Source organism: Carlito syrichta, unplaced genomic scaffold, assembly GCF_000164805.1.
Source record: "Carlito syrichta isolate Samal-C Ts95f unplaced genomic scaffold, Tarsius_syrichta-2.0.1 Scaffold316365, whole genome shotgun sequence".
Classification (NCBI taxonomy): domain Eukaryota; kingdom Metazoa; phylum Chordata; class Mammalia; order Primates; family Tarsiidae; genus Carlito; species Carlito syrichta.
The window spans coordinates 78,825-89,276 of record NW_007260461.1 but is presented as its reverse complement, the minus strand read 5'-3'; the positions used below and the strand labels follow the sequence as shown (position 1 = coordinate 89,276).

General features: G+C 50.1%; 1 protein-coding gene across 4 annotated transcripts in view; it reads right to left on the bottom strand.

Annotated features, from left to right (window-relative positions):
• Positions 1-1,448: 1,448 nt before the first annotated feature.
• LOC103276756 (signal transducer and activator of transcription 5B) overlaps positions 1,449-10,452 on the bottom strand; it is a 26,463-nt gene continuing 17,459 nt past the window's right edge. For 3 of the 4 annotated variants that reach the window (XM_021707063.1, XM_021707065.1, XM_021707064.1), the window contains 6 exons: positions 9,553-9,647; positions 9,319-9,449; positions 7,474-7,629; positions 4,821-4,872; positions 4,440-4,544; positions 3,732-3,981 (listed from right to left, as the gene is read on the bottom strand). In XM_021707063.1, coding sequence (XP_021562738.1) covers positions 3,855-3,981; positions 4,440-4,544; positions 4,821-4,872; positions 7,474-7,629; positions 9,319-9,449; positions 9,553-9,647 — 666 coding nt within the window. In that variant the 3' untranslated portion in view covers positions 3,732-3,854. Of the gene's footprint in view, positions 3,982-4,439; positions 4,545-4,820; positions 4,873-7,458; positions 7,630-9,318; positions 9,450-9,552; positions 9,648-10,452 lie in introns of all 4 variants that reach the window. The other variant, XM_008074192.2, reaches the window with a different exon arrangement.

Sequence of the window (10,452 nt, the reverse complement as noted above, 5' to 3'; positions counted from 1 at the left end):
TAGCTCACTGCAACTTCAAACTCCTGGGCTTAGTGATCCTCCCACCTTGGCCTCCGCAGTAGCTGTGACTACAGGCACACCACCATGCCTGGCTATTTATTTTATCTATCTATCTATCTATCTATCTATCTATCTATCTATCTATCTATCTATCTATCTAACCTTGAGTTGGATTCTCACTCTGTGGCCTAGGCTGGAGTGCAGTGGCACACTCACAGCCACTGCAGCCTCGACCTGCTGGTCTCAGGTGATCCTTCCATGTCTGCCTTCCAAGTAGCAGGGACCATAGGTGCATGCCACCATACCCGGCTAACTTTTTGATTTACTGTAGAGATGCGGTCTCACCAAGTTGCCCAGGCTGGTCCCGAACCCATGGGCTCAAGGCAATCCTCTCACCTCGGCCTCCCAAAGTGCTGGGATTATAGGAGTGAGCCACCACGCCCGACCTAATTTTTCATTTTTGTAGAGTTGGGAATCTATGTTGCCCAGGCTGGCCTCCAACTCCTGGCCTCAAGCAATCCTCCCACCTCAGCCTCCCCAGTAGTTGGGACTACAGGTGTGAGCCACCCTATCCGGCCTCCTTCCAGATTTGTTCTTTACGAGTCAGCTGGCTCTGTTTGCTGTGCTTCTTCTACATTCTTTGGGAATACTTCCATGGCAGCATGAACCAATATCCCACCATAAGTGGCAATGTCAGCTGCTTTTCTGCAGTGGAGAGCCATTTCTCATCCCACACACAATGCCAGTCTCAGGGTAGGTGTGCTAAATCAGGGGTCCCCAACCCCCAGTCCATGGTCTGTTAGGAACTGGGCTGCACAACAGAAGGTGAGTGGCGGGAGCGAAGCTTCATCTGTATTTCCAGTCACTCCCCATTGCTCACATTATCGCCTGAGCTCCATCTCCTGTCAGATCAGTAGCAGATTCTCACAGGAGTGTGAAGCCTATTGTGAACTGCACCCGGGATCTAGGCTGTGTACTCCTTACGAGAGTCTCACGCCCGATGATCTGAGGTGGAGCTGAGAAATGATGCTTGTGCTGGATAGAGGCTGCCAATTCAGACTGACGTTAGCAGTGAGGTTTGACAGCACAGCCTCCCTTGCCCCCGCCGCTATACAAAGAAAACTGTCTTCCAAGAAACCTGGTCCTTAATGCCAAAAAAGGCTGGAGATCACTGCTCTAAATGTGTGGAATCTTAAGGACAAGCCTTCTGGAGTCAGGAGATTAGAAGAGGAAGACTTATGATTCTAATTTTCAAAACAGGACGCGAGCAGGAAGGTATGAAACGCCCCCACCCACCACCAAAGCTGACGGCACACCCTCAGAGGCAGCCAACCCCCAACTGGCTAGTTCCCTTTTTCAGGACCACATTGAGGACTTGAAACTTTCCCCCACAGAAGCCACCGTCCCTCAGCACAAGGCGGAAAGAACGAGAAACAGGACTCCACATGGCCCCTTCAGAGGACGTCTTTATTGTAACATAAAATACACAATTCTGTGATTGCCCCAAATTGTACACAATACTTTTTGGGTGGCTATGTAACTAATCTGCCTTGACACTAAAATATGTATGAAGTAATTTCACAAAGTTTTAAAAAGAAAAATTATAAAAAGTATACTTTCTTTTTAAGTTAGCTTTGTCTCAAGTCTCCCTCTACCCCCTACAAAACCCCGCACATGCCACACACGGCATCGAGACATCTGAGGACGTGTGTATGTCTGGGAGTAGGTGGGAAGTGGAGGGCGTCAGTAGGTGCCCCTGCCTCTTCTTGGGGTTTGCAGGAACAGGGAAGAGAGAGGACAAAGGGTGCAGAGTGAGTGCGCACGCTTTTCCGCGGAAGTCTCCCCAGCCCTAGGCAGAGCCTCATGAAACCAAGGACAGTTCAGCCACCAGGACCCCTGCGCTCAGGGAAGTCATGCTCTCTGGGCCTCTGCCCCCTAACCTGACGCCAGCTGCAAAGTGAGCGCAGGGCAGCTCGGGACTGCCAGGCTGACCCCTCCCAGCCCCCTGACCAGGGCTGCTGGAACAGAGAGGGTGGTCTCAGAGGCAGGTGCTGGTCAGCAGCTCTGAGTGATGGGCGGGGAAGGGCTCTCCAGGCCGGGGCCCGGGGCGGCCGAGTCAGACTTTCTCTCACCCATCCCTAGCGCACCCATCCACAGCCAAGATTTTCCTCAAATCTTGAGGGGTCAGGCGGGGCCTGGCAGCATCCTGCTTTGATGCTGGTACTCATGGAGGGGCCAGCCTGCTCCTCAGAGGCAGAAAGATTCTACTGCCTGGCATAGAAAAATAAATCAGTGTATGAAACCAAGCCAAGGCAAACAGCAGCGTTTAAAAAGTCATCTTCCAATAAATAATTTACTACAAGGAACAGTTTCCTTTAACAGCAAAACACTGGTCAATTCAGAAGCTGTTTTTGTAAAAAAAATATCTGTTTATTTACCCACATGTATAAAAATAAGGTTTTAGGGCCATCCTCTCCTGGGTATGGCCACGCCCTTGTTCTGGAGGGGCTGGGTGGCCTGGGAGGCCTCACAAGCTCTACCACTCATTCCTTTCCCTGCTGCCTGCCACAGCCCACTCCCTCCTCTGGTGCAAAGCCACAGAAACCGTGGGACAATTAAGCAGATGGGTCCGTGTCTTCTTCTTATAGTTAACCAAACTTCCTGGCAGACCTGCTGACTGCCTTCCCCCAGAGGATCAGTGCCTGCCGCCCAGCATGCCACAGCAGGTGGCCTCTGGCCTAGCAGGCTGGACCAGGTCACCACACTCCTGTCTCCTCCTCAAGACGTTGCGTGTGAGCAGCGTGGGCACACCAGGTGCTTTGGGTGTGAGGGACCCGAACCAGGAAGGGAGAGTTTTGATGTCAGATTAAGGTGGGAAGGGAAAAAACGAAAAAGCGCCAATTTAGAAACAAAAACACCATTCAGCATTTGCAAAAAGCCATCATAGAGGAGCCTTGGGAGAGCCTCAAGCCTGTCTGCCAACTCAGAGAGAGGAACAGAGGCCAAGACAGCAGCTCCCCTGGGGAACTGGGCACAGTCTCAGCACCGGGGGTCAGGCTGGGCACCCCATGCTGACCAAACATGCTCTCGGTCACATGACCCTCTTTTTCCCCCTCAACTTTGTGCACATACGTGGTACCAAGCAGCAGTCCCTGGCGGGGCCGGGTGGGAGAGGGGGAACAGAGAGAATAGCAAGGTGGGCTGAGTGTGTTGTAGAAAGTCCCCCATCCGAGAGCCTGTGACCTCCCTGGCCCCCACAGTCTGCGTGTGCCCAGTCCTACCTGGGAACACAGGCTGGGCAGAGGGAGAAGGAGGACGGGCTTTGTCACAAGGCAGCTGTCTATGTCTCAGAAGAAAAGCAGAGACGATCACGGCTAGGTGTCAATCGCCTAGTAGGCAGAATGACTCTAGTAGGCTCACTAGAGCGATGGTATTGTCCCACCCACGCCCGTCCTCCTCTTACTTGGACAGCCACGTGTCAAAGTCCAGTCACTCCCAAGATACACGACCAAGTGCCAGTCACAGGATACACTACCCTTCTACACAAAGTGAAATCAAGCGTTGCCTCTGCTTGTGGCCCCTGCGTGGCAGCTGACTCCGGACAGCACAGGGGAGACACACCACAGCGTGTGCACGCGCACGCGCACACGCACACACACACACACACACACACACTCTCACACACACTCCCTTCATGGTGCCACTGTGCACAGAAACACTAAAGTCACAACTAGTATGGACACTTCACATTATGAGCATTGTTTCCAAAGAGAAGCGATTCATGGAATTAGAACATCCACAAGAGTGATTCCTCGGGCGAGGACGAGAAAGCTGGCGTCAGGGAGGCTGCGGGGTCACGACTGTGCGTGTGGGATCCACTGGCTGTCCATGGGCCGGCACAGCAGCTCCTCCACCCGGCGTGCCACGTCCATCGTGTCTTCCAGGTCAAAGTCCCCGTCGGTGTCAAGGACGGAGTCGGGGCTTGGGAAGGAAAGGAGAGCTTAGGGAAGGGGAGGCTGTCAGAGATCACCAAGCCCTGTGGGCTGGAGGCCTACGACAGCCCGATCTGCAGCTGGAAATACTGGGAAAGACCCCCAGCCCACTGCTGGGAGTCAAGCTCTCTGCTGGCTACTGGTACAGAGAGACTTGGACTAAAAGACCCCCGTTGCCTCTAATGCTGAAAGCTCCTTTCAATCACCATGTAGAGCACCATGCAAATCTCCATTCTGAGAGCGGGAGCAGGTGATATTTGTCCAAGCCCACTCTAAACCACCAGCCACTTCTGGTCACGTCTTTCCCTCCCATGGGCCAGAGTGCAGGTCCAGGATGGCAGCCTCGGATCTGGAGGAGTGCCATGCTGCCCTCAGCCCTTCAGGGGCCCAGCCTGGGGCCCTGTTCCCCGTTCCTCCCCCGCAGGCCCCCTTGAGGACACCACCTACTTCTGGGGGTACATGTTATAGTGAGCCTGGGGGCACATGGCCGGGGAGGGGGCCTGGTCCATGTACGTGGCGCTGGCCCCAGCGTCTGCAGATGCGCTCACAAACCTGCGGGAGGAAGAGGACAGAGACTCAGCTGCTGGAGAGGCCGGGGCAGCTGCCTTGGGAGGGGACCAGGAGCATCTTTGTGTCTTTCTCGGGTGCAGAAGGACAAAGTGCCCCAATTGGCCCTGGGGCTCTAGTTGCAGGAGTGGGGCCCTGGGTGCAGGCCACAGCATGGCTGAGTCCAGGTCCCTCCCCAGAGCTGAGGCAGATTTCCCGGGGCCCTGGAAAGGGAGGGGTGGCCATGTCTGGGTAGGAGGCCAGAGCCACCTGGACACTTACTCAGGGACCACTTGCTTGATCTGTGGCTTTACGTATCCGTCGACTGCTTTGGCTGCCGAGGGGAGAAGGGTGGTGAGAACCAAAGTCTCAAATGAAATAAAACGTGATCTCCTTCAAGAATCACACATCTTGGTGGGGTGTGGTGGCTCATGCCTATAATCCCAGCACTTTGGCAGGCGGAAGCGAAAGAACTGCATGAGCCCACGGGTTCAAGACCAGCCTGGACAACTTGGTGAAACCTTGTCTCTACAATAAATAAAAAATTAGCCGGGCATGGTGGCGTTCACCTGTGGTTCCAGCTACTTGGAAGGCTAAGGTGGAAGGATTGCCTGGGCCCAGCAGGTTGAGGCTGTGGTGGCTGTGAGTGTGCTATTATACTCCAGCCTGGACAACAGTAAGACTCTGACTCAAAAAATAAAAATTATTTTACTTGACTCTTAGTTTCCTTATCTGTAGAATGAGGATAATAGTATTTCACAGAGCTGTTTTGAGATTAAGTGAGATACTATGTGAAACATGTTCAGAAAAATACCCAGCACATAGCAGGCATCCAACAGATGCTAGCTGCTATCATTATTTGATTATTTTATTTAATTATCGCCATATGAAAAGATGTTTGGACTTAGCTAGAATGAAAGAAAGGAAAATAAGACCAATACAATACCATTTTTATGCCAATCAGACTGACAGACATGTCAGTGACTACAATGTAGGGTGGGCAAGAAGACAGAGCAGCAGACACCCTAGCCAACATCTTGGGAGTGGGAAAGGGAGTCTGCTTTCTCGAGGGCAACTCTAGGAAGATGTGCCAGAAAGCTTAAAAAGTACATACCCCTTGATGCTAATTCTGCTCGAGGAATTGATCTTTAGGAAACAGCTGAACAAGATGCATGTGCCAGGCTATCTCAGCATCAGTCACAACCAAAATGTGAGTAACTTAAATTGTAAGTATCTTTTTATTGAGTTGGAGGTCTCACTCTATTGCCCAGGTTGGAGTGCAGTGGCAGAATCATAGCACACAGCGGCCTCGACCTTTTGGGTTCAGGTGATCCTCCTGCCTTAGCCTCTTGAGTAGCTGGAACTACAGGTACCTGTCACCATGTCTGACTAATTTTTTTTTTTTTTTTGAGTTGGAGTCTCACTCTGTTGCCCAGACTGGAGTGCAGTGGCCGCTCTTGGCCACCGCAGCCTCGACCTGCTGGGCTCCGGCGATCCTTCTGCCTCAGCCTTCCAGGTAGCTGGAACTATAGGCATGGACCACCACTCCTGGCTAACTTTATGATTATAGAGACGAGGTCTCACCATGTTGATCTGGCTGGTCTCAACCCCTGGTAACACATCCCTGGCTTGGGATATGTTTTTTGTTTGTTTGGTTTTCTTTTGAGTTGGAGTCTCACTCCATCGTCCAGGCCGGAGTGCAGTGGCACGCTCATGCCACTGAAGCCTCGACCTGTTGGGCTCAGGCAATCCTTCTGCCTCAGTCTTCCAAGTAGCTGGAACTACAGACATGTACCACCATGCCTGGCTAATTTTTTGATTTATTGTAGAGATCAGGTCTCGCCAAGTTGCCCGGGCTGGTCTCAAAACTGGACTCAGGTAATCCTCTCACCTCTACCTCCCAAAGTCCTGGGATTATAGACATGAGCCGCCGCACCTGACCTTGGGATATATTTTTAAGAGAAAAAACAAAATTGGGGTGGAGGAGAAAAAACAAATCAGGTCACAAAAGATTACGTATGGTATGATCCAAGCCCTGACCTTTGTCCTTGAACTCTGAGGCCCCACACACTCGGACCTCAGCTCCTACCACTTTCCTCTCTTCTCCGTGGGCTCCAGGACCCCGGCCCTCGTGAGGCTTTCCAGACATGCCAGGCTCACTTCTACTGCAGGACTTTTATACTTGTTCTACTGGCTCAGAATGTTTTTCTCTAGATTTTTCTATGGCCAGCTTCCCTAATTCATTCAGGTATACTGAGGCATCGTTTCCTCAGAAAAGCCCTCCCTGACCTCTCGAGTGAAACAATAGCCCCTTCCCCCATCACTTCTTTAGCCCTCTACCTTGCTTTACTTTTTTCAGAGCATCTATCACTAAATAAATACGCTTTTTACTTGTCTCTGGTCTTCTTCCTGCCACTAGATTGTAACCTGCAGAAGGTCCTCCACAAGCTTCGGGTAAGGGGCAGAAGGAGGCAGGATGCCCATCTACAAAAGTGGGGGAGCAGGTACCATGTACAGGAGTCGAGCTCTAGGTGACAGGGCTTGTGTGACATCTGTTTTCTCTGGTATGCTTTTACGCGTTTGCTGAAAATTTTATAATAAATATGTACTACTACTTCCAGACTCAGAAAGCAATTGAGCCATCTCTGCTTTGAAAAACAAAATTTTCCCTTCCTAATTTGTTTGATCTAAGCTTGTATTAAAAGCAACTTGTTCCCTTCGACTTGACATTTAGGATTACTGGCAGATGTTTCCTGTGTGACTGAAGAGGACAGTTCAGGGTTCACATCTGCCCAGGACAGTGCTCAGACCGCATTGACTGAATGCTGACCGTGCGGGTGCTCACGCAAGAGAGGTCTCACACATACACGCGCACACACACACTCACAACAAAAGGCAATCAGAATGCGGACACTGTTACCAGTGGCAGGCTCGCAGGGGACGGGGGTGTAGTATTTGGAGTAAACTTCGTCTTTTGGCCGGTCAGGAAACACATAGATAAGATAGTCCAGGTCCCCCAGGCGGTCGGCCAGGGACCGGATGGAGAAGTCTCTGGTGGTAAAAGGCATCAGATTCCAGAACATTCTCTCCTCTAGATGCAGAAACAGAACAATCATCTTCTAAATATGATTTCTGAAGAGGAAATCTTAAAACCCAAACATACTACAAATTCAAGCTTGCCATTTAAATGACCCCAATAGAAATCTCTATTTTAAAATAATCATGGGCCAGGCGCAGAGGCTCAATCCTGTAATCCTAGCCCTTTGGGAGGCTGAGGTGAGAGGACTGCCTGAGTTTAGGGGTTCGAGACCAGCCTGGGCAACTTGGTGAGACCTCATCTCTACAATAAATCAAAAAATAAGCCAGGCATGGTAGTGTGCCTGTAGTTCCAGTTACTTGGGAGGCTGAGACAGGAGGATCGCTTGAGCCTAGGAGCTCAAGGCTACATAGCTCAAGGCAGCTATGATCGGACCACTGCAGGTAGCCTGGGTGACAGAGAAGACCCTGACTCAAAAAAATGAAACATTCCAGATACTGTGCTGAGTGCAAAGAATAAATAAATAAATAAATAAATTTAAAAAATAACCATGATGTGGCTGTCTATGTTATAGCAGTCTACAGAATCTTGGCCTCTTCCCTCTTGAAATGTTTATCTAATATTTGCCTTAGCATTTCAGTGAAGAATGACTTGGATGATTGAACCCTTAGGGTAGTAATAATAGGCCATTTCAATTCTTCCTTGACCCTGATTAACATATGGGGACAGCCACCGACCGTTTCCACCCACGAATGTGAGTTCTTTCCTCTGGCCATCACACCAAGAGAAGCTTACTGGCTGGCTTTTTGTGACTTAAAGATTTTAACAGCTCTGATGCTCTCTCTGGCTGCATGCATGCTTCCCGGCTTTCTCACACTCCTTGTGTAGGGAGGAGGAACTGGGTCAATAAGAGGTGTTTCCTTTTGAGAGGGGCAGAGTCCCATGTGAACTTGAAACTCCTGAGATGACTGCATCTCTAGAGAGTAATGTATGTGTTACCTGCTTGTCTGCTCATGGCTTTTAAAAACCATGTCATTACAATATTTCATTTATTTTTATTTTTATTTTGAGTCAGAGTCTCATTCTCTCACCCAGGCCGGAGTGCAGTGGCATGCTCACAGCCACTGTAGCCTCAACCTCCTGGGCTCAGGTGATCCTTCCGCTTCAGTTTTCCAAGTAGCTGGAACTATAGGCACATGCCACCAAGCCCAGTTAATTTTATAATTTATTGTAGAGATGAGGTCTTGCCAAGTTGCCCAGGCTGGTCTCGAACCCCTGGTCTCAGGCAATCCTCTTGCCTCAAACTCCCAAAATACTGGGATTACAGGCTTGAGCTACTGGGTCCAGCCAATAGAGATATTTTTGTAGAGACAAAGTCTTGTTAGTTACTCAGGCTGATCTCAAACTCCTGACCTCAAGCAATCCTCCTTCCTTGGGCCTCCCAAAGTGCTAGGATTGCAGGCGTGAGCCACTGCATCAGGCCAGGCTACACTTTTGTGTTTCCTAAAACTAGTAATTGTGTTTCCCATAGTTCTATTCTTTTATAGGCTGCTGTGTTATGAGCAGCTATGCCACGCTTACACATGAGTGTTTCCCATAATACTAGTTCTGACAAATAATAAGCACACAGTAAGTTGTTAGAATAGTCTTGCAAATGAATCTTCAGAAGGTATTACAAAAAAAGTAATTTGGCAACAAAAGCAGCTCACTTCAGATATCAAGCCAAAAAGGGCAGAGACTCACGAGAATCAAACTTCCAAGCAATGGTGATGCCGCCAATTTCCGAGTCGCTGAATCTCAGCAGGAAGGTCCCATCCGGCTTATTGATGAGCAGGTCATGGGCCTGTTGCTTGTTCACGAAACCCAGGATGGCCCTGGATCACAGAGGCCGAAGAACAGAACCAGAGGGTGATATGTTAATGCCAGAAATGCTAACTCTCCTGAGCTGCCACCGCCCTGAGAACTGGAGACCCTCACCCATCGTTCCAGTGAGGCTTGAGATGCTTCTTCAACACCTCCATCACCCCGTCAAACCACTGCCAGAACGTGTAGTTCCGTCCCAGCAAATTCTCCTGGTTGGAGACATGACAGTGAACATGAGAAAGTTGGGGGAGGGGACATTTGGAACGTTATCTGCATAGCCTCTAGTTGGAAAAACTAGATGGAAAACAAACTTCTGTGCTGTTGAAAGCAGTCAGATAAACCCGCCAACTTGGGTTTTACCTAATGGTTTACAACCACAACACAGACCAGCTATAAGACAGAGGGAGACAGGAGAAGCCACAGTATGACAGCCAACACCCGGCTTCCTACTGCGCACAATGTCCCACAGGTCGGGCCCACATGCCCCTGGCTGTTTTTAATGTGAGCTCATGACCAGCAACATTAGCATCATTTGGGAGCTTCTGAGAAATTTAGACCAGCTGAATCACGGCTGCTTTTTAAACAAAGGAATTAAGAAAGGTAGATTAGGCTGGGTGCGGTGGCTCGTGCCTATAATTCCAGCACTTTGGGAGGCTGAGGTGAGAGGATTGACTAAGCTCATGGGTTTGAGACCAGCCTGGGCAATTTGGCGAGACTTCATCTCTACAATAAATCAAAAAATTAGCTGGGCGTGGTGGTACACGCCTATGGATTGCCGGGCCCAGCAGGTCGAGGCTGTGGTGGCCGTGAGCGTGCCACTACACTCTAGCCTGGGCGACAGAGAGACTCCAACTCAAAAAAAAAAGGTAGATTTATTCAAGGAAAGATATGCTGTGAAGGGCACAATGGGCAGGAAAACAGCAAGAAGGTCTGGTGTCCGCTGACCACAACTGCCTTTTTTTTGTTTGTTTTTGAGTTGGAGTCTCACTCTGTCGCCCAGACTGGAGTGCAGTG